Here is a 24,235-nt window from a genome sequence, read left to right as displayed (position 1 = left end):
CCCTAACCACCATGGGGGCCATCCCAGAGGACTCGCTGCTGCCCGCTGCTGCCACTGCCTTTCTTATTTATTTATTTTATGATTTATTTTGCATATTTTTATACTGCCCCAAACTTGCGTCTCTGGGCAGTTTACAACAAGATAAAAACAACAAACAGAAACAAGCAATTTAAAACACAATTAATTAAAAAAAACCACAATATTCTAAAACAACATTAAAAACAATCAAAACAGTATCAGTTAAAAGCCTGGGGGTGAACAGATGCATCTTTAAAGACTTTTTTTAAATTGTCAGAGATGGGGAGGCTCTTGTTTCACTAGGAAGCGCATTCCAAAGCTTCTTCACCCCACTGGGGGCATGCGGTACATCTCCCCCTCCTCGCCTCAGCTGGAGCATGACTCTTTCCCCCCACCCCCCACTCTTTCCCCTCTCCTGACATAGGAAACATACTGAATCAGACCATTGGTCCCCCTAAGCTCAGTAGAATCTACACTGACTGGCAGTGGCTTTTCCGGATTTCAGGCAAGAAGAGTTTTCCCTTGCCCTGCCTTGCGACTCCAGGATGGAAATGGGGACCCACGGCATGCCAAGTAGATGCCCTACCACTGAGGTACAGTCCATGAAGAGTTGACTCATCTCTCTGAACTTCCCATCCATGCAGGTCAACCAAGGGGGCTTCCAAGGCTCGTCGGGATCACATCAATGCTGAGCTGCAGACTCTGCGTTCCCTGCTGCCCATCTCCGAGCAAGAGATGGAGCGCCTCTCCTACCTTCACACCATGGCTTTGGTTTGCTTCTACATACGAGAGGCTCAGCTCTTTCCTCCAGGTAAAAGCTAAGCTGTGGCTGCTCCAATTAATATTGAGTTTAGAGTGCTGTCAGGTTTCTCAAAACATTATTAGCAGAGGTGCACCTAGGTAATTTTGGAGCCTGGACCGAAAGGCCCATGGAGGCCTCCCACCCAAACCCCCACCTAGTCCTGGCTGCAAGTTAAGCATCATCCCCCTACACACCCACCCACACACACAGAGTATTTTTAACACGTAGGTTCTTGAGGGCACAAACAGCAACTGAATCCACAAGAATGTAAGAATATACAACAGGTATATTTATGCAAATATGCATTTGCAGAAACAACAATAGCATTGAACAAGTTAAACATATATACAAAAACTTAAAACAATTTAACAATTTAAAAATAAACCAGAGATTAAAACCTAAAAATCTAAAAAGCTGAGAAAGCTTGGGCAAAATCAGGTGTTTTTTAAAAACTACCAGAGATGGGGAGGATCATATCTCAGCAGGGAGCGCATTCCACAATCTCGGGGCAGCGACTGAGAAGGCCCGTCTCTGTGTGACCATCCAGTGAGTTGGTGGTAACTGGAGACGGACCTCCTCAGATGACCTCAATGGGTGGTGGGGCCCGTAGTAAAGAAGACGCTCTCTTAAGTACCCAGAGCCTAAGCCATTTAGGGCTGTATTAGCACTTTGTATTTCCTCTGGAAACTTATTGGCAGCCAGTGTAGCTCCATCGGTAAAGGAGTAATGTGGTCTCTCCGAGATTTCTTCCCCCTCTGTCTCTAAAGCAGAGGTTGGCGCAAGTTGCAGTCACGGAGCAGCATGGGCTGGGGGCGCAGCAACCACACCACCTGGGACAGACTAGAGAGGAATGTGGGGGGCCCCAGGGGGTGTGGAGGCCCTGGACTTCCACCTGGAAATCCAGGGCTAAGAGTGCCTCTGATTATGTGGGTCTCCCTAAGAAAGTTTTATCAGGTGCCAGAGGAGGTGTGGATTCTTCCATGCGATATATGCCTCCCCCTGGTTTCGCATCTGTCTAGGTGGGGATAGAGGTCAGTGGCTTACATACCGGACAACTGGACATAGGAAGCTGCCTCCCACCAAGTCAGACTGGGCACGTAGGAAGGCTGGCAGCAGCCCGTGTTCGGCCCCGTTTGAGAGCGAAATAACGTCCCCCGTATCTGAGGCCATGCTCGCGTCCCCTGGGGGCAGCAGCCCTGGTTCTTTGAACCAATTGGCCCAATAGTGGCTCCGTCCCGGAGTCAGACTCTTGGTCCATCTAGTTCAGTATTGTCTACACTGACTGGCAGTGGCTTCTCCAAGGTTTCAGGCAGGTGTCTTTCCCAACCCTGCTGGGAATGGCAGGGATTGAACCTGGGACCTTCTGCATGCAAAGCGGGTGCTCTTCCACTGAGCTATGGCCCCATCCCCAAAATTTCTACTCCCGTTGGTGCAGAGAACTGGGCATCTAAGAGAGAGGTGCACGCATGCCACTCCTGCTTTGCCTGCTGAGGCAGGGCTGTTCTGTGCATGGCGTAGATGCAGTTAGGTCGCTATTCTCGTCATTCCCACCTGGAAGACAGCCGTAGCTGCATTTATACAATGCTTAGTATACCTGGAGAAGCCCCGCCACTGCAAGCAAGCACAGACTGCTTTATCGTGCATCACAGCAGCCTGCTTCCCTCTCCGTTAGATACCCAGTTCTCTGTGTGGTGTGTAAGCCAGTGTGTTGACTCACTTGTCTCTCCCCAGCCTCACTTTCTTGGGATTCATTCAGAAAAACAGGTACGGTGTTTGATACAAATAACTCTTGGATTCAAACCAAATTCACAGCACATCGGAGAGGGTCCTAGGTAGGTAAGAGTCACTGGGATGGTTCTCACAATCTTAAATGGGGTCAGAGGGGTGCCCAGCCGGTGTAGGAGAGCCATGAGGAAAGAGACACCTTCTCGCCTGCTAACAGAGGAAAGAGGCAGCTGTTAAAAGCAGTGATTCTCATTATCTAGCAAGGGGAGAGCGACTGGCCCTATCCATCCCCAACACAACATCCCTCCAGTGGCTGTTGCTGTTGTCCTATCCTATGTTTCTTTTTTCGATTGTGAGCCCTTTGGGGACAGGGAGCCATTGTATTTATTTATTCATTTATATCTATGTAAACCATTTTGGGAACTTTTGTTGAAAGTGGTATATAAATATTTGTTGTATTCGTATTCGTGAGCCCTGACTGGCAGTCGTGTGTTTGCAGAGATCAAAGTAAGACAACCCAGCACAATCTCCCGTAGAATCACTCTCCCCTCCTCCTAGCTTGATATTTGAGTTTACGTGACTGCCGTTTACGTGAAGAGTGTGCCTGGCTTTTCCACCCTAGTAAGGTGCTCCTCCGATCCGTTGAGGACTGTGAGAACAAGCCTACTATACTAAAAGAAGTGGGAAACACTTGGAACTCTTCGTTTAAATCTCTGGAGATCCTGATCTCCTGCATCACATCTAATCATACTCTTATTTCTCTTTAAGAGGGCCTAGAACAGGCAGCAAAGAGCAACTGCACGGGTACAACAGCTGGCTTTCTCAATCCCAGCACATCATCCATCATGGCTTCACCTCCCCAAAGGTGTCTTTTACCCGAAGACATTTCCGTCTTCTCTTTTTGCTTTTTAAATGTTCCTCCTGGGGAAAGAACTAACATGTGCTCTTTGCTGCATTTCCCCCTCCTGTTAGATTGCATTGTAAAGCGAAGAAGCGATGACCTTGATATTGTTCTTTCATAATTACATTCCAAGACAAGGATGTTCTGTTCTGCACAATGTATGGCCTGAAAGATGTTGTTCTCTCTCTGCTAATCTATAATGTGGCGGGAGGAGCTCACTTGGCAGAGAACAGCAACGGCTTAAATCAACCTCACTGCAACTGATTTTGCAGGGAGAGGAGTTCGCTGAAATAGCCTTGATTAGCGAAACTGAATAAATAGCAGGTTGAGAAGAAAGGGCGCAATCTGAGATATGACATGTCAGTTAATTTAGATTGGTAGGCCACCCTACTCCAAGAGCTCAGGATGGAAATCAGGGCTGCACAGAAATAACTTCCTTTGCAAAGGCACAAGGTTCAATTTAGGGAACTTTAGGCAGGGGAGGGTGTAGAAGGGTGAATTAAGGGGTAAAGGAAGCCACACTTACCCCCTGATTCCTTGTCTCCAGGAAGCACTTAGCACATCTACACGACAAATTTAAACCAGTTTAAGTCTGGTTTAACCGACTTAGCTTATCTCACAGGCAACCAGCTTGGATGACTTTAAGAGGCACTTAGACAAATTCATGGAGGACAGATCTATCAATGGCTACTAGTCTAGTGGCTGTGGGCCATCTTCAGCCTCAGAGGCATGATGCCTCTCAATACCAGTTGCAAGGGAGCAACAGCAGGAGAGAAGGGCATGCCCTCACCTGGGCGCTTTCCAGATTAGACCCTGCAACGGGGTCATGGCGTATCTCCAAAGTGTGCTTCCACACTTCCTGTGTTGTGACACCGCAGTCCCTACGCTGACAGCAGGGTGCCGTTCATGTTTCCAGTGTCTTGTTTCGAATGTAATCGCTGCGATATAGTGCTATGCTGTCATATATCCGGCGTAAAAAAGTTCCTGTTTTTTCAGGTTGTTAGTTTTCGTGAGACTGCTCCCCCTGCTGTTTACATTTTGAATGCGACTTGCTTGAACTGAAGCATTTTGTTGCTATTAATCTGGAAAGCATCCTCTTGCCTGTGGGCTTCTCAGAGGCATCTGGTGGGCCACTGTATGAATCAGGATGCTGGACTAGATGAGCCTTGGGCCTGATCCAGCAGGGCTGTTCTTATGTCACTTCCACATGGTAATAAAGTACAAGATATTCAGAGCATTTGCACGAATTCCAAGTGCAATCTTACTCCCCATACACATGCTGCTGCGTGTTTCTGCATTACTTACATAGAATATAGGAACATGGCTGCCCAGAGATGTAAGTTTGGGCGGGGTATAAATCTGATAGATAGATAAATAAATAAACAAACAAACATAGGAAGCTGCCATATACTGAGTCAGACCATTGGTCTATCTCGCTCAATATTGTCTTCACAGACAGGCAGCGGCTTCTCCAATGTTGCAGGCAGGAATCTTACCCTCCCTACACATACCAAGCAGGGACCTCGCATCATTTTCATAGCTGACCAGCTCTTGCATTCCAAGAAGAACCTGCTCTGCTTCATTACCATTTTTGTGGTGACAGGAGAAAAGGGTGAATGCCTGTGTTAGCCTGCAGGAGGCATTGTGATATTTGCATGAGGTTGCTCTTTTGAATATGCATGCAGGGTAAGATGGCTTTAGGAGGAGTGCGGGAGCCTGCAGCAGTGCATATACAGGGAGTAATACTGCACTTGGAACTTAGCATGAAAGCTTTGAATATCCTGCACTTTATTGCCACATTGAAGTGGTCAAAGAATCCTGGGAACTGTAGTTTGGTGAGAATGCTGATCTTTTGTCAGAAGTTCCCGGACCCTTCCTATTTTTTATACTATTTATATAGCACCATCTATGTGCATGCTTCCCCATCAAAGATCGCCTCCCTTCCATTTTACCTGACTAAAACATTGCTAACTGCTCCCCTACCACTCTCCTTGTATCCCGCTTTTTGTTCTTAACACAAGGAAGTATCCCTCCATCCCGCTTTCTCCCTCTGCACTGGCTCATACTCTTCTCCACAATGAAGCCAAGCAGTAAGTAAGTAATACACATATCAGGCAGTATATAAATGGAATAGAATAAATAAAACAAATAATGCTGTGCCAGTATTTCTCAGCCCACTCAACAGCCAAGTCAATCCTATCTCCTGAATTTTGCTGCAAACCTATACTACTTGTTGCTCCTATTGGGAAAACACTCTAGAGGCAACCCCCTGCAGAAAGCTTGTTGACACTTCGCATTTTGCTGTGGGAAAATGTGCCGTAACAAGCAGTGTACCCACAGCATTTGTGTCTGCTATGTAGAGTGTAACAGATACCCTCAAATTGTGAGCCATGACCTATTTGTACACCACCTAGAGAGTTATGTATGGGGGTTGTCTAAAAAAAATGTACTAAATACATAAATAAAGATAAGAACATACTGTATTCACCTGAATCCAAGATTGGGGTTTTTCTTTGATGTTAGAAATCGGGGTCATCTTAAATTCAGAGTCCTCTTCCTTTTGGGTAGATTGATTGACTGATTGATTTTTACATTTTATATCCCGCTCTTCTTCCAAGGAGCCCAGAGTGGTGTACTAAATACTTAAGTTTCTCCTCTATTTTTAAAGGGGCTTGTATTAAATTCAGAATCGTCTTGTATTTGGATGAATACGGTAATAAACGCTTGCTGGATCAGGCCCAAGACCTTTCTAGTCCAGCATCCTATTTCCACAGTGGCCCACTAGATGTCTCTGGGAAGTCCACAAGCAGGAAATGAAGGCATGCCACCTCTTCTGCTATTGCTCCCCTGCAACTGGTATTCGGAGGCTTCTTGCCTCTGAGCCTGGAGGTGGACTTCAGCCATCAAGAATAGTAGCCATTGACAGACCTCTCCTCCATGAATTTGGCTAAGCCCTTCTTAAAGCCATCCAAGCTAGTGGCCATCAGCACATCCCATGGCAGAGAATTCCATAGAGCCCTTTTTCAGCTAAGACGTCTCTCTCTGCAGTAGTCCCAAGTGATGCAGAGCTAACTGGTCTCATGCCAGCATGCATTTTGTCTTTTGCTAGTGAACAGAAATTCTTGCTCCTTTCCATGTGCATGGAACTCTACATGGAACCAATGTGCCGCTTTCATGTCTTCTCAGGGCCACATGATATGATGGGACCACCTGCTGCTGCTGCTCCTGCAGTGATAGATCCAGAACTGCTGTTTTCCCTTCCAGGTTTCATCCTGGCTCTTACTGCAAATGGCAAGCTAGCCTACATCTCTGAGAATGTGTCCCATTTCCTCGGTTTCTCTGTGGTAAGCACAGGATATTCCAAGTGGGAGCCACACAGGTTTGCCTTGATACCTGCATGACCTTGGACCTTAGACCTCACCAAACACATTATGAAGGTCCATTATATGGTCAACCCATTGGTCCATCTAGCTCAGTACTGTTGACTAGTGTTCCCTGTAACCGGGACTCCCAGATGTTCTTGACTTACAACTCTCATGATCTTCAGCGGCAATGGCCTTTGGCTGAGGATTATGGGAGTTGTAGTCAACAATATCTGGGAACCCCTGTTACAGGGAACACACTGCTGTTGACCTCAACTAGTAAAATCCCACCAAGATCTCATTTGAGTTCTTCCTCAGTGCTGTGACCCATGATCCTTGTAACTGGAGAAGCCAGGGATTGAATCTTTCTGCATGCAAAGTGTGTACTCTACAACTCAGCAGCGACTATCCCTTAAACATTTGCAATGGAATATTTCCAATAACTGATGTCATTGAAGGAGATCAGACAGTTTTGAAATCCTTCAACTTTTGTTAAAATCTTGAGATTTTAAAATCGCTTTGCTAGCCTCATTTGAGGGTGGGGGCTAAGCAGGCTTGTCGCCAGGAGCCATGTGGCTCCTGGCGGTTCACACGCATGGTGGAAACCGGGCTAGGCTCTCTTAGCCCGGTTTCCACCATGCATGAGAATATCCTCATTGTCTCAGAGTGTCCACTTCCCATCTAGGTTAAAGTTAATCGAGATTGGTCACGACATCCAAACTCACGGATCTCATTTTTTTTCTCACCTACTTACCTGTATCGGTGACTTACTTCAAACTTTGAGTACAGATCTCAGCTTATTTGTAGGCTAGAATAAACCAAGACTGGTGGGCTTAGATGTCACGACCAATCCTTGGTTTGGTTTAAACCAAAGCAGAAGTGGATGCTCACACAGGCATGGGAGAAGAGAGTGTGCATTCTTGAGACTCAGAGATGTCATGTGGAGCCCAGCTTTAACTGTGGTTCTGCATGACATCTGAACCAGCATAATGTGAAACTCTGGTTTAGCTAAGCAAACCATGAGGCTATTCACACACGAGTGCAGAACTGGGCTAAGGGAGCCCAGCCCGGTTTTGCATGTGCATGTGAACCGCCAGGATCGGGCCCAATCCCAGCAGCACCATGGTGGCAAATTCGCCTACAAAGCCTCCCCTCAAAACGGGGTTAGGAGAGTGAGCATTCTTCTAACCCCGTTTTTCTGTTTGTGTGTCAGCCACAGCTGGCAGGCACAGGGAGGGGAGGGCAGATCCCATAATGAGCCACACACTCGCACGGTGCATTATTGGAGCTCCAGGGGGCAGGGTGGTGCATCCTGGCATCCCGACCCTCGGAATTGTTGGCAGCAGCTGGTGCTCATCTGGGCGGGCGATCCATAGAACATAAGAACAGCCCTGCTGGATCAGGCCCAAGGCCCATCTAGTCCAGCATCTTGTTTCACACAGTGGCCCACCGGATGCCTCTGGGGAGCCTACAGGCAAGAGGTATATTCATGCCCTCTCTCCTGCTGTTGCTCCCCTGCAACAAGTATTGAGAAGCATTGTGCCTCTGAGACTGGAGGTGGCCCACAGCCATCAGACTAGTAGCCATGGATAGGCCTGTCTTTCATGAATCTGTCTAAACCCCTTTAAAGCCACCCAAGCTGCTGGCCATCACCACATCCACCTGCCCAGGGACAGCAGAATGATTATCTGCTGGAAAGTAAGCACTTTTGGGCGTCCTCCCTGCAAAATGGGTAGCCTTTCTCACTGCTTGTGCGAAAGGGCTCCATGGGTGGTTTAGCTAAGCAAACCATGGTTTCATGTTATTTCTGTACCCTTAGAATTCTAGCCCTCATGACTGCATTTTTTAGATGTGATGGGACACGTTTCTAACATGGTCTCAGTACGAAACATGTCACCTAGTCACAAAGAGTCAGAAGATATTTTCTCATACTTTTCTTCCAGGTAGAACTCCTAGCCCACGGCGACTCTATCTTTGACCTCTTAAGCAGTACAGCAACCAGGATTATGCAGGAGAAGCTCTGCTTTGCCCAGCAGCATCCAGGCACTGGTAAGGACAGGAAGGAGTTGGGGAAAGGTCTTTGTAGTGACGAGAGAGTTGGTGTTCATGCGTGACTACATCATCTTGAAGAAGTGTAAGCAGGATTGCACAGAAGGAATAAACAAGATGGTTCACACAGTGAGGAGCTTCATGCAGACGATCAAGAGGCAGCCTTGGAGACCATCATGGAGCCGGCGGGGGCTGAGGGGACAAGTGCAGCCTCTTGGTCGGGGGTCTACTCGTGTGTCGCCATACGCTGCGGCAACACACAAGCAAAAAGATAAGGTTAACAGAGTGCTTGCTCCGTTAACCTCATCTAAGGGGAGGGGTAATTAGGCAGGCTAGCCGCCTTGGGAACATTGGGCTCGCCTGCGATGTCTGGTGGTTCCCACAATCCCTGGTCGGTGATCGTAGAATAGCTTCAGTGATAAACAGAGTAGGAAATGCATCCTATGCCAGTTTGGGAGCTGTGCACACTCTCATTTTTTGATCGTTTGTGAGTAAAAAAACAAGGTAGTAGGTACAGGCAGTAATTGTCTGCTAAGTGGCAGCTGGGCAGAAGGGCTCCATCCTACCCAGCAGCTCTACCCAGCTCTTTAACGAGGTAGGATGAAAAGCCCTCCTTCCCAACTGCCACGTAGCTGATGATCACTGCCCTTGTGTTTTATTCACAGATGGTCACAAAACAGAAGCGTGCACAGCACCCAAAGCAGGGTAGGACGTGTCTCTTACCCTAATTAGGATTGTGTGAATGAACCTAATGAATGAAGCAAACCTCAGTTTTGAACAGTCAGACTTGAACAATGCCTTTAAAAGCAAAATTAAAAGAAGATAAAAATTAAGGTTGTGATCCAGCCAAAGTCAAGAATGGGAAAGATTTAAGGAAGTGCTTAACCCTTCTATTGAGTTCAGTGTGACATGCAGCTGTTCCTTCCTATCCTATCTGTGTTTACTTAGAAGCAAGTTTAAACAATTTCAGTGCAATTTACTACTTCCAAGTAAGTGTGCATAGGATTGCAGCTTTAAATAGGTTGAAGTCTGGCCAGGCCATATCTATATCCATCAGGGGCGTAGCTAGGGGAGAGGGGGCCAGTGTTCATCCCTCTCTCTGGTGGCCCCCCAGAGTGAGGAAGATAATGAAGAAAATAGGGATGGATGGACCTGGAGGGCCCTCAGGAGCTGGGCGCCCGTGTTCTTTGAACCCTTTCACTCAATTATAGCTACGCCCCTGATATCCATGTAACCAAATGTTGAATTTTTTTTCTTATCGGTTGGCCAGATGAAATGAGAATGAAGCCCAAACTTCATGTGATTGTTGGATTCATCCTTCCACCCACCTTATACAGAAAGCAATTGCAGAGACTTCAACCTTGAGCAGAAGACACTTATGAGAAGGGATTGCCCAATGGTTTCTCAAACCTAGGTCCCTAAATATTGTTAAACTACAACTCCCATCATGACCTTGAGCTGCAGGTGATGGGAGTTGTATGTATGTATTTAACATATTTTTACTCCACCCAAAACTTGTGTCTCTAGGTGGTTTACAGTTAAAATCATTAAAAACATTAAAACAATTAAAATCATTAACATTAAAATCATTTAAAACCAAAATTAAAAGTAAAAACCATAAATCAAATTAAAAGCCTGGGTGAATCATGTTGTTGTGGTCCAACATCTGGGGACCAAGTATGAGAACTGTGGTACTTCTCCTCTGCTTGTTCTCCCACTCAGAATTACCTGTGCCAAGGTGCTTTTTGCTCTGCAAGGAAAACAAAGGGTACCCCTGCTGAACAGGTGGAAGTCACACTTTCTGCACAGAGGACAGAGACCTCCGCTGCAACCAGGGCAATCAGGAAGCTTCTTGAACTTTTTGCACGAAGTGAGGCTTTATATACATAAGATAATATAAAAAGCAAAACCCTCAAAAGACACTGTAAATAACTTGCAGCATTTTCTCTCTCTTAAGTAAAGCCAAAGTTTCAGCTCAAAAAGTGTTAATCCTCTGCTTCAAGCAGTTTCTTGTTCCCTTAAAAAAATTATGCTAATTTACAGCAAAGCTGAAAGTTACAAAAGCTTTGAGTGGGTTTACAGTTCTGAAACATTTGTCTAAGCCAGGGCTACTCAACTCCGGCCCCCCTGCAACTGTTTGCCTGATTGATTGATTGATTGATTAGGTGCTGTCAAGTCGGTGTTGATTCTTAGCGACCACACAGATAGATTCTCTCCAGGATGATCTGTCTTCCACTTGGCCTTTAAGGTATCTCAGTGGTGCATTCATTGCTGTTGTAATCAAGTCCATCCACCTTGCTGCTGGCCGTCCTCTTCTTCTCTTTCCTTCAACTTTCCCTAGCATTATGGACTTCTCAAGGGAGCTGGATCTTTGCATGATGTGTCTGAAGTTTGCCTACAACTCCCATAATCCTTGGCTGTGGGCCACTGTGGCTGGAGATTATGGGAGTTGTAGTCCAAAAACAGCTGGAGGGCTGAAGTTGAGCAGCCCTGGTCTAAGCCAACAATCTGAATGCAATTATTTCCCCTCTGCCAAAATCTGGATTATTGAAGGTGAGGTAAAAGTAAAGTGTGCTGTCGAGTTGGTGTCAACTCCTGATGACCACAGAGCCCTGTGGTTGTCTTTGGTAGGAGGGGTAGGGATTGCAAATTTGGATAGTAAAGGGGAGATGCAATGGGATTCATGGAAGGAGAGCAAAGTTGCCAGCTGATCAAGAAAAGCTGTCCTGATGTGTTCTTGTGCCCCAGAAATCAGTTGCAAAACTTTTCACAGCATGTGGTTTGGGAAAAGTCACTTGCTAATTTCTGGAGATTATACGCTGTTAAAAACGCACAGCTATAAAGGCCTGTTCAGCAGTTGGCAGCCCTGAACAAGGGAGATATGGGACAGATATTATTATTTTATTTATCAGGAGTTGACACCAACTCGACAGCACACTTTACTTTTACCTCACCTTCAATAATCCAGATTTTGGCAGAGGGGAAATAATTGCATTCAGATTGTTGGCTTAGACCAGGGCTGCTCAACTTCAGCCCTCCAGATGTTCTTGGACTTCAACTCCCAGAATCCCCAGCCAAAGGCCACTGCAGCTGAGGATGCTGGGAGTTGAAGTCCAAGAACATCTGGGGGCCCAACGTTGAGGATCCCTGCCCTAAGGGGAATATCTTACAGTGCTCACACATCAAGTCTCCCATTCATATGCAACCAGGGTAGACCCTGCTTAGCTAAGTCATGCTTGCTACCACAAGACCAGCTCTTTTCCCTTGCATAGATTCATAGTACAGAGATTTACTTCTGTGTTTGAGAAAGCTTCTCTGAATGATCTGCCAAAGACTACTCAAGCAGTTTATTAGAGAGCAGCAATATGGATTATGTACTGAGTGAGTGTATCCCTATATTGCAGAAGTGAAAAAGCCACCACTGCTGAAGTCGCTGAAGTCAACTTTACTCTGTCTCTTAGCTACAAACATTCTCATTTGTTTTGAATTGCTGCAGAAATTGAGTTTGTCACTGAAATGCGCACCTTGAGAGCCTTTCAGGCGAGACATGGAAGGAACCGCTCTATGGCTGTGAGGGGCAGATTTCTCATGCTTGGCACACAGTTGACTTCCACCTCTCCTGCACTGACTTTCGTTGCCTTCTGCACACCTATTGAGCACCTGTCTGAAAATAGGGGTGGTGCTTCCCCAAATTCCTCGTTCCAGAGCCAGCACACTCTGGATATGAAGATTGCAGAAGTTAAAGAAAGGTAAAAGAAACTTTGTCTTTGTACAGGTCAGAGTGTTGTTTTGGAATAAGATTGCCGATGGATCGGGGTAAATAGGCTTGAACTGCTCCTCCTGTCTCTTTAACAGCAGCTAGGTCTGCAGACATTAGCTAGGGAATCTTTTCACAGCACAGAAGCAAGCATTATCCCTGGCTAATGCATGCAGATCAAACTTCTGCTAAAGGCACAAGATCTGGGAACAATAAACAAAGTTCGCAAACTAATTCTGAATAATAGTTTTCCTTTGCCATAAATATGCATGTATTGCTCAGCTGTAATCATTTCCTACTGGATGGAAATAACGTAAGCATATTGACAGCTTCTTCTTTTTTCTTTTAAAGTGTTATTTATCATCTTGGTTATCAGAAGGAAGAGTTGATTGGCCAGTCTTGGTACAATCTCCTACATCCTGAAGATGCTGGCAGAGCTGCAGAGCTGCACAGGACCCTAAGTGAGTATTGTGCTTGGGACAGGGTCTCCTTGGGGTGGGGGGCATAATGTGCTTTATTAGAAATGCAGGCAAGACCACACAAGGATACCCTGAGGTGAGTCCAATGAGGGGTTTAGAAAGTCTATCCTGCTCTTAATACAGAGCCCGCCTCCCACAAGCTAGTCCAGGGGTAACCAAACATGAGTCCTAGTTGTGTTCCCTGTAACAGGGATTCCCAGATATTGTTGACTACAATTCCCAGAATCCTCGGCCAAAGGCCATTGCAGCTGGGAATTCTGGGCGCTGTAGTCAGCAACATCTGGAAATCTCTGTTGCAGGAAGCACTGGTCCCTAGCTGTTGTTGGACTACAACTCTGAAAGGCCATTGTGGCTGGGTATTACGGCAGTTATCATCCAACATCTGGGGATCCAAGGCTGGTAACAACAGCTTCTAGGTCATAGAGTTCAGTCCTAGATCTGTTGTGTGTTGCTTCCAGTCTAGTGTAGTAAGTAGCAGGCCAAACAAAATGCTACAATTAATGTACAGTTTGGCATGTTTGTTTTTTTGTAAGTTAAAAGCAGCTGCAAGGGAGGCCTAGTCAGGACTGCAGTGAGGTGGGGGGATTAGCCCCTTCATGCTGACTACACTTCAGGAATAACAAAATTTCCACTCTGAAGGTTCTATTAGCTCCAGGAATGAAGTTTTCATTGATACTAATGGAAGTTCCCTCCCAAGGATAACAGCAGTTTTGGGGTGTGATTTTAACTAGGGGTGTACACAGAACTGGTTTGAAAGGTGGCCAGTTCCACTGATTTGATGGCAGGGTGTGTGTGCTGCTTTAAGAGAGGAGAGGAGAGCTGGTCTTGTGGTAGCAAGCATGACTTGTCCCCATAGCTAAGCAGGGTCTGCCCTGGTTGCATATGAATGGGAGACTAGAAGTGTGAGCACTGCAAGATATTCCCCTCAGGGGATGGAGCTGCTCTGGGAAGAATAGAAGGTTCCAAGTTCCCTCCCTGGCCTCTCCAAGATAGGGCTGAGAGAGATTCCTGCCTGCAGCCTTGGAGAAGCCGCTGCCAGTCTGTGAAGACAATACTGAGCGAGATAGACCAATGGTCTGACTCAGTATATGGCAGTTTCCTATGTCCCTAAGAGTGGGGGAGGGTGCACTTACCCCTCCCTCCACTCTTGCCCCATCAGCGTTCCATTTTTCCAAAGTTAATTGGGCTGGCAGCGTACCTCTCTTCCGCCCTGCTGCCCCCGTTGCCCAGATACAACCGGAAGTATCCAATGTGTCTGCGTGCACTGGCAGGCGTGTCTGATACTTCCAGTTGTATCTGGGCAATGGGGGCAACGGAGCGGAAGAGAGGTACGCTACCGCCCCGATTAACTTTGGAAAAAAGGAGCGCCAGCGGGGGAAGAGCGGAGGGAGGGGTAGATGCACCCTCCCCCACTCTTAAAGCAGCACACACACCCTGCCATTGAACCACCCCTGCCTGGTTCTGTGCACATCCCCAATTTTAACTGGGATTTTAGCAGGAGAGGGTTAAACACCCCATTGTGTATCACAGTTCAGAGCCCCTGCAGCTCATATTGCGCTTACAAGAGCAAACCACAGAGCCAAACTACACATTCCGTGTAATCTGTGCTTTGGCCTGATAAGACTGAGTCAAATCTCACAGCCATGAATTTACTAGGAAGCCTTAGGCAAGCTATAATTCTCTTGGCTTCAGTCCTCTCTCTGTAATATGGTGACATGGCTGACCTCCCTTTCTGAATCACTGTAGGTTCCTGAGACAAGAGGCTGGTTAGACATCACACAGAACCACAGTGAAAATTTGATTCTGTGTGATGTTCCTGAGCCTTGGGAGCATGTGCTGCCTCAAAGATCTGCCACCCCATATTTCTACTTCACCTCACCTCGCCTCATGGAAGAACCGCCCGATTATCTTATTGTATCACCTTCACTTACTCTCCCATTACTTTGCTCAGTCCCTGACCTCTCTTTCTATCCATGTTTTGTCCGTCTAGTGTCAGCGGTAAGACACCTGGGTGGTTCTATATTTTGTACAGCAACTAGCATATTGCTGGCATTTAGCTAATATTAAGTAGTAGCAGTAGTAATGTGAAGTTGGTATCGCATAATGGTTGAGAGCATGAGCTACCCTGTCCCTGCCACAAATTCACTGGATGATCTTAGGTAAACCACTATCTTTCAAACTAGGAATTATACCAGTGGATTGTCCTACAGAGTCATTGTAAGGATTACAGAGATAATTAGATGTGTTGCGTACTTGAGAAAAGTGGTATATAAATACTAAGTATTATTACTGCAGATTTGGCAAATTCCAAATCTGAGCACATTTTGCAAGTGTTATAGGGTTGGGTGGTCTTTGGAGCCCTCTGAGAATATTGCCAATTTTTGCAGAAAAGTGGAATATAGATTCAATAAATCATGATGATGGTGATAAAATCATCTCTGCTCAGCGTGGGTCCCAGCAATCCAGCATCTTGTTAACATTTTTTGCCGAATTTCCTCTATTGGGAAATATAACTGTTGTGGACCATCATAGACTGTTCCAGTCATTGCTTACGATTGTAATTTCAGTTCATGGTGCTGGCAAACACAGCCAGCATATGGTCGTCCGTATGCTCTGCAAAAACCTGAGCTGGGCCTGGGTGCAAGTGGATGCACGGAGGGAAAATGGCAAGGGAGGAGAACTGGTCATTTGTACCAACCACATCCTCAGGTAAAGCCCCAATCTTGGTATTCACTGTGTAGATAATGCTTGGGACATGAGAAGCTACACTGAACAAATTGTAGAACCAGGGTTATGACGCACTTGCAGTCTGAGCCTGGAAGGGCAGGACAGAAAAGAAAAGTGCATCAAGCAATGGTCAGTTCAGCTACTGGGCAGCTTTGAGATTCCAGACTGGCAATAAGAACAGCCCAGTTGGATCAGGCCCTCTGGAAAGCCCACAGGTAAGAGGTGAGGTCAAGGACATGCCCTCTCTCCTGCTGTTGCTCCCCTGCAACTGGTATTCAAAGGCATCCTGCCTCTGAGCCTAGAGGTAGCCTATAGCCATCATGACTAGTTGCCATTGATAGAACTGTCCTCCATGAATTTGTCTAAGCCCTTTATAAAGCCATTGGATTTTGCCAAGCCATCCAGTCCAGAGAATGTGTGTGTAGCTTTAAATTCCCAGTGCAGCAAGAGAAGGGACAGATGCAGCATCACCCATCCATTCCTTCCCTGGTCCTGTTATCCACTCCTCCATCCCTCATCTGCTCTAATGAGCAGGAATCCAGGTGTACAGCACACCTGGTGGAAGAAGTGGAGTGAGTGATAGAGGATGAATGGGGGAAAGAAACCATGAATCCACTGGGAAATTTAAAGCCACACATACTCTCTGGGTTCTGACCTGGCAAGCTTAGTGATTATTGTGGTATTGCTAGTATCTAGCACCAAAAGCTGTTCCTATGATTTTATACAATTCTGTGACATGGACAGCTAGAGCAAGTGCAGATGCTTTCAACACTACAACAGAGTGATAGGAGAAACCATAACCACTGAACCATCTCCCTATCACCAACCTGTGAAAGTGATGGGAATACCATGCGCGTCAGATGTAGACAACCCTCTGTAAGGGAATGTTCTTTTGGTCCTCTTCTGGGATGCGCCTAGCACAAGGGACAGTCTTGACCACTGCCTATGGGAGGAGACCTGGTCCATGGGAGGAAAGCTGGTCTTGTGGTACCAAGCATGAATTGTCCCCTTTGCTAATCAGAGTTTGTCCTGGTTTGCATTTAAATGGGAGACATGCGTGAGCACTGTAAGATATTGCCTTCAGGGGATGGGGTGGGTCACTCTGGAAAGAGTGCCTGCATGCTTGCATGCAGAACGTTCCAAGTTGCCTCCCTGGCATTTCCAGATAGGGCTGAGAGACTCCCTCCTGCCTGAGAAGCCGCTGCCAGTCTGTGTAGAAAATACTGAGCTAGATGGACCAATGGTCAGTATATGGCAACTTCCTATGTTCCTATGCCAGTATTGATATGAAAGAGGGGGATAGGGCAGGGGCTGGGAGATAACCATTCATATACAGTTGTCCCTCTCCAACCGCAGGTTTCCCAATCACGGATTTGAGTATCCGCAACTGGGAAATTGCCACCAGTCTCACCAACCGCTTGAGTATCCGCAACTGGGAAATTGCCACCAGTCTCACCAACCGCAACCTGAGCTTGGTGATTTTCTTTTTAAATTTTAGGATTTGGGGCGGTCATTTCTGGGGGTCAGGGGCCGATTCTTTCTGGCTTTTTACCTTGTTTTTTTTGCCCTTCCACAACTGCAATTCCCCTAAGCCCGTTTCCAGTGCTTTCCTATTGCTCCTCTACCGCAAATTCACCAAACGCGAGTTGGCGAGGAACAACTGTATTTGATCATGCAAGAATGAGGCCACATTCTTATTGATATGAGCATGCACCTTCACTCTTCACTTCTCTGATCAGTGAAAAGTTCCAGGGAGTGGCGCTGTTTGGGTTCTGGCTTCTCTTGGAGGAGAGCTATAGAAACTTATGGTTAGGGTTGCCATGTCCCCCAGAATTTAGGGTAGCCCCCGGATTCTGGCTCCTCCACCCGGCTGCTAAATTCCACCCGGCTGTACACGGATTTCAAATGTGCTGCTCGGATTTTACTCTGGATCTGATCACATGGGAGGGTAGAGAAGGAGGGGAAAGTATACAAATCTGTCAAATAAAAATGCAAATTAGTCTCTGCATAATTTGCATAATATACAAATTAGCATAATTTGCATAATATGCAAATTAGGCCACTTGGCTTTGGGAAGCTTGAATATGGCAACCCTACTTATGGTGTCTTCATAATATTTGGTCCATTGACAAATATATAATTTGATGTGTCAGGGGCAGGGCAATCCTTGAACGAGGCAAGATGAATCTGCAGCTTTCCTGTTCATCTGCTTCATTCCACGCTCTCCAAAATTAGGTTTGCGTATCTCTCCTAACCCGTCCTCCATATCTCTTTCATTGACTACACAGACACCTCTGGCTAGTGGAGGGAAGGAGAGGGGTGATGTCACCTCACATTCCTGCATCAACCTTTCCCATCTGGTAGACATGGCTATTTGCTATACTGCCAGATTCTTAATGGCTTCCCTCCTCCAGGGTGATGATGGCCATTATTTCACCTTTAGAAACATTCGTTGGGACTATTAGCTAGCAATCTAACTCACAAAAGAGCTGTCTGTCAGACAGACATGAAGGCAAGGCAAGCTCACAGCAGTATAGTTAGTCTAGTCGTGATGGGGAGTGATTGCTGACTTGGAGGCACCGTCTGATGTGGACACTTCTCTTGGTTGGATAAGCTTTTAAGGGCAAATATTCCACTCTCAATATACACACAGTTGATCTAGACCTGGAAAAAACAATGCCATTTCACTCTCATTTCTTATGTATTTTAAAGCAAAACCAGCTGAGCTTTTATGGTTCTTCTTATCTTACAGAACCTTTGGAACTGTGGCTTTCTGTAAAACTTTAAGGGCAGGGGCAGATTAAGCTTTTTGCCACCCATAGGCAAAAAGGCTTTTACTGCCCTTTTACCTTAAACAAAAAAGTTTACCTTTTTTTTTTTGGTAATGAGGTAAAAGTGGGGGAGGGGGGCTTTCTTCTCGTCCACTCCACCCTTGCTGCAGCTGCCACCGCCCACAGAGAGGGGCGGCAAAATTTGAAGAGGGGCAAAGTTTGCTGCTCCTCAAATTTTGCCGCCATAGGCAAATGCCTACTCTGCCTCTCCGTTAATCCACCAGGTGTTTGGAGGCCCCCAGAGGCTAGGGACCTCTAGCAGAAATCTCATGGCCTTCACAAAAAGTCATTGCCCTCTCCTGTTGCCAGGGTGAGTAGGTTGCTTCAGGCACAGGTGTGGGGAAGGGCACAGGAGGTAGCAACTGCTGGGCCCCCAACATCATGGGTGCCACCCTTCCTTGCTCCACTGGGGCACGCGGTTAATTTCCCACCACTTGCTCCGCTGCAGTACCACTTTTTACCCTCCCCCCCACTTGAACTTCAAGCACCCCTGGCACCATTATAGGACCCCTGGCACCATTATAAGCCACCTCATACCAAGCCAGACCATTGGTCCATCTCGCTCAGTATTGTCTAAACCAGGCCTGCTCAACTTCAGCCCTCCTGCAGATGTTGGCCTACAATTCCCATAATCCCTGGCTATTGGCTACTGTGTCTGAGGATTATGGGAACTGTAGTCCAAAAACAGCTGGGGGGCCTAAGTTGAGCAGCCCTGGTCTAAACACACACAACAGCCAGGGGGACCCTGCTTAGTCAAGGAGAGAATTCATGCTTGCTACCACAAGCACAGCTCTCCTCCCTGGTTTGGCGGCATAAGCGGAGAATGCAGCCTTGGCAGCAGCATGGCCTCAGAAAACTGAGCAGCCACCCCCAGAGGGTGAGCTGAGCATTAGAGTATCTTGTGCCTCCATCGTGGGCTGTCCCTGCTCTCACAAAAACACAGAGATCCTTGTGTGCAGCCGTGACTGTTACACCTATCTAAATCCAGTTTGAGGCCATCTTCACAAACGGTGCTTAAATTGTTTCCCTACTCCTCCCCTTCAGTCCCCTGGATCTGTAGTTTGGACATAAACCCCAAGGTGGCTAGAATGGCCATCGGTTTTTAAAATGGCCTTTTTCTGCTTTCTGTCCCACATTAACAATAATCACAAATTATACCTCCTGGTTTAAGAGTAAGTTTAAAATTATGGAAATGCTCTTTAGGTTTGTAGTACAGTTGTGTCCTCAAACTTTGTTTATGTCCAGGGTTTCCAAACTTGGTTTCTCAGATGCTGTTGGGCTAAGTTCCCATCATCACCTACCATAGGAACATAGGCAGCTGCCTTCTACTGAATCAGACCATTTGTCCATCCAGCTCAGTATTATCTACACCAGGGATTCTCAAAATTGGGTCTCCAGATGTTATTGGACTTCAACTCCCATAATCTCCAACCAAAGACCACTGGGGCTGGGGATTATGGGAGTTGAAGTCCAATACCATCTGGGGACCCAACATTGAGAATCCCTGATCTACACAGACTGGCAGCAGCTTCTCCAAGGTTGCAGCCCTATCTTGGAGATGCCAGGGAGAGGGAACTTGGAGCCTTCTGCATGCAAGCAGGCAGGTGTTCTTCCCAGAGCAGCCCCATCCCCTAAGAGGAATATCTTACAGTGCTCACACATGTCTCCCATTCAAATGCAAACCATGGTGGACCCTGCTTAGCAAGGGGGCAATACATACTTGCTACCACAAGACAAGATCCTCTTCCCAGAGAATAACCAGCTGAGAGGCTAACTCCGCTGTAAAGCAGGGCTGCTCAACTTCGGCCCTCCTACAGATGTTTGCCTAGAACTCCCATAATTCCTGGTTGGGGATTATAGGCGTTGTAGTCCAAAAACAGCTGGAGAGCTGAAGTTGATCAACCCTGCTGTAGACTAACCCAGACAAAGGTAACTGCAGCTGGTAATGATAGGTGCTGTAGTCCAACTTCTGGGAGCCCAAGTTTGGAAACCCCTGGGTGATATCATTCTGGCCAGGGAGCAACAGGTTTGGTTTGACTGCGAATGTCAGTGACACTCTTATTAGTATGACTTGCCATGCTCATCCTAATCCACACTGCTTACATTTCCCACAGTGAGGAAGAAGCCTTTTACATCCAGAGTCAAGAGGCACAGCATGGAGCCATTTCAACAGCCACCCCAAATCAGAGACACTGCATCGGAGAAATAAAGCCACAGACACCGCTAAAGGAAGTCAGCCTTTTCCTTGAAGAGTCAATGACATCCAGGGATGAGACACTTAAGTACAATTCCTGCCAGCCTCTTGATGCTTGTGAAGAGCAGATACTCCCTGCTCCCCTCCAGCCTCCACTTCCAACCAGCTTTCCTGTCCCTAGTGTGACGGCTGATGTCACCACTTTGCAGTCCCCTCCAGAAACTGGATTTCCCTTCTTCCCTGCTGACTGGCACAAGAATACATCCTGCCTAGATGGTGGTGACAGCCTGCCCTCCTCAAGCCCTTATACTCTCTGTTCCCCAGAAAGCACATATTCCCCTGACAACAGCCCTTCTGTAAACTTTTCTCCATTATTTGAAGAAAGACCACCGACAGTAATGTTCCCAGCAACGGGCACAAGCTCTGATCTGGACAAATGGGCCATCAGTGTGCTGGCTGAACAAATCCACTCCCTGGCTGAAATCTTCTCTCAGTACACGAAGCAAATTATCCAGGAGCCTCCCAGTATCTCGTGTTGGCCTGGACAGCCTATTGAGGACACTCACCTGGGGTCTAGGCAGGACCGAGGGACTAATGGAGATCTAAATTTCCCTGAGGAACTCCCTGTGGATGAAGAGATCATCAACGGCATCTTAAACAACCTCCTAGATAATGACACCTTGAGCTTGCCTACCTCTGAGCTGGGGTCAGCGCACCATTTTGACATGTCCGACTCTGACTCACAGCTTCCTCTGGTCCTGATGCCACTGACAGAAGCAACTCCTTGCCTCAGTCAGTGCCACTTCCTGCAGCCTTTATCGTCCTCTGCATCCTCTGATTCTCATGTGCCTGAATCCCAGTGGGATGGGAGATTCCAAGCTACACTTCAGCAAGGTAATGAGGGCTGAGTTTGTGCGCCATATCTGAAACCTATATTTTCCTCTCCAATGGTGCTGATCAACCATTCTCTTGCCCACAGCATTAATGAGTTCTCCTCCCACTGGTTTTAAGCACAGGGACACTGGCAGTACAGAGAAAAGGCAAATGGTGTGGTCTTTGTCGTGTCTTCAGGGGGCAACCCAGGAATTAGGAAAAAAAGCTCAAGAAGTGGCTGGGAGGGGGAAGTGCAGGAGGGAAGTAGTAGGTGCTGATGAGCGCTTTTCCTGCCCACTGTTTCTTCTCTCTAAATTGTGCCCTCCTGATGCCACTTTTTAGAAGTTCAAGGGGCATCCAGACTCCAGAACTTGGATCTGGAACCAAATATTAAGGGGCTCTTCACACAATGACTCCAGTGTTGGTTTGGTGAAAAACTGATTTTCAGCCCCATATGTACTCCCACGGAGCGTGTCATATAAACTCAGGATTTCTCTGTGATCTCTGATTGGCAATGCACCAATCTGACACGAAGCTGAGTGACAAGCTGACTTCAGATACTAAATTAAAGATGCTGGATTCATGTTGGGTTGGAGTGTTGCCAACTGGAGATCACTGAAAAATCCTGAGTTTATATGACATGCTTCATGGGAGTGGCAGTGAGGATTTCAGCAAGGATCTTTTCACTGAACCAGCATTAGATTTATCATGTGAAGAACCCCTTGGTTTGGCTCTCATATGAGGGCTAGCTAGAATGAAACTTTTCTCTCCTAGGTTTTCTATTTAACATTGTTTTCAATAAACAATAAAAGTTCAACCCAGCAAGCATTATGAGAGAAAATACAGTGCAACTATCTAGAGGTATTTATACAGAACATAAGAACAGCCCTGCTGGATCAGGCCCAGGTCCAGCATCCTGCTTCACACAGTGGCCCACCAGATGCCTCTGGGAAGCCCACAGACAAGAGGTGAGGGCATGCCCTCTCCCCAGGTATTTAGAGGCATCTTGCCTCTGAGGCTGGAGGTGGCCTATAACCCTCTGAATAGTAGCCATTGATAGACCTGGCCTCCAGGGATTTATCTAAGCCCTTCTTAATAGCTTCCAGATATTATGAGAGAAAATATAATGCAAATATCTCGAGATATTTATACAGATCTCTCCCCTGCATCCCATCACCTCTATTCCATTCAGTTTGCTTTTGCTTACGTTGACGCAATGTAACAAAGTGAGTGTGCGAGTGAAGAGTAGAAATTATTCTGCTACAGGGAATTCACCTTGTCAGAGATGAGGTTTAATACACTGGAGTTAAAAATGAGGATTTGATTTTTCCTCCTGAGAGAATGCAGGCCCATTGTTGCTTTCCAGGTAAATCTGGCAGATATCCTCTTAAAAGGGTAGCTTTTAAAATTCATGTTATACAGGTTTGTCAAGTGGCTTTAAAAATGTGTCACTTAAAAGTGCGGGGAGGTACCGTGGAGTATACCCGTTCTGTGGAACTGGAGGATGCCAAGGTGTATTGAAGGGGGTTCTATGGAGCTGGTATGGGACTCCACAAACAAAGCCTTTCAGGGCAACACTGTTCATCAGCTATAGAGTGCCCTTCTAATTTTGTTCACAATGAGGATTTAGGGTCTCTAGCGCTGACTGAAGCTATTCCTGGAGTTTCCCCCCAACACTTTTAACAATATCAAGCCATTAAATTATCCAGGATTTTCAATTATCACATGGAGACTGATGTCAATTCCTGGAGGTTACAGGCTGGAGGATATGCAGCTCTAAGGCAGACTAGCAAGCACTGTACACAGGAGTTAAGAACATAAGAACAGCCCTGCTGGATCAGGCCCAAAGCCTATCTAGTCCAGCATCCTGCTTCACACAGTGGCCCACCAGATGCCTCTGGGGAGCTCACAGGCAAGAAGTGAGGGCATGCCCTCTCTTCCCTGCTGTTGCTCCCCTGCAATTGGTATTTAGGGGCATTGTGCCTCTGAGGCTGGAGGTGGCCTATAGCCACCAGCCACCGATAGACCTGCCCTCCATGAAATTGTCTAAGCCCCTTTGGATACAACAGTGCAGAAATTTGCCCTTATTGTCTGCTCAGCTCCTGTATCTCCTTCTTCCATCCTGCAGGTGCCATTCCAGAGGAGGCCATGTTCTGCTGAACCTGCACGGGGACCCAGGAATTCCAGCGTATGCATCCCCACAACTCAGCTGAACTGACACTCTTCAGTAGCATGACTGACGTGCTGCCAAACAAATGGGGCTGGGCAGGCCTTGGGTTCTTGCCTGGGCTGGGCAGTAGGACAGGCACCACACCGCCAAGAGGAGCCCACTGACCCACCTAGACCTTATTGCTAGCTAGCCTGGATATTCCCCCTGCCTGTTCTTGCGTGGCAGGGGGTGGTGCCTTAATGTGCTGAAGAGGAGCAGCCTGCAGGGGGCGCTGCACCGACGTTCTGACGCGGGAGCGGGTTCTCCCCGGCATCTGTAAATAAAAGCATTAAAGAAGACTTCTGGCT

At 46.9% G+C, this 24,235-nt stretch overlaps 1 protein-coding gene across 1 annotated transcript in view; it reads left to right on the top strand.

The window, feature by feature from the left end:
• LOC128352852 (neuronal PAS domain-containing protein 4-like) overlaps positions 1-24,218 on the top strand; it is a 44,132-nt gene extending 19,914 nt beyond the window's left edge. The window contains exons 3-10 of the mRNA XM_053313393.1: positions 663-829; positions 6,633-6,790; positions 8,752-8,857; positions 12,354-12,606; positions 12,966-13,075; positions 15,661-15,802; positions 20,766-21,739; positions 23,847-24,218. Coding sequence (XP_053169368.1) covers positions 663-829; positions 6,633-6,790; positions 8,752-8,857; positions 12,354-12,606; positions 12,966-13,075; positions 15,661-15,802; positions 20,766-21,739; positions 23,847-23,878 — 1,942 coding nt within the window. The 3' untranslated portion in view covers positions 23,879-24,218. The remainder of the gene's footprint in view (positions 1-662; positions 830-6,632; positions 6,791-8,751; positions 8,858-12,353; positions 12,607-12,965; positions 13,076-15,660; positions 15,803-20,765; positions 21,740-23,846) is intronic.
• Positions 24,219-24,235: the final 17 nt, after the last annotated feature.

Source organism: Hemicordylus capensis, chromosome 1 (genome assembly GCF_027244095.1).
Source record: "Hemicordylus capensis ecotype Gifberg chromosome 1, rHemCap1.1.pri, whole genome shotgun sequence".
Taxonomy (NCBI): domain Eukaryota; kingdom Metazoa; phylum Chordata; class Lepidosauria; order Squamata; family Cordylidae; genus Hemicordylus; species Hemicordylus capensis.
This window is presented reverse-complemented; position numbering and strand designations above follow the sequence as displayed.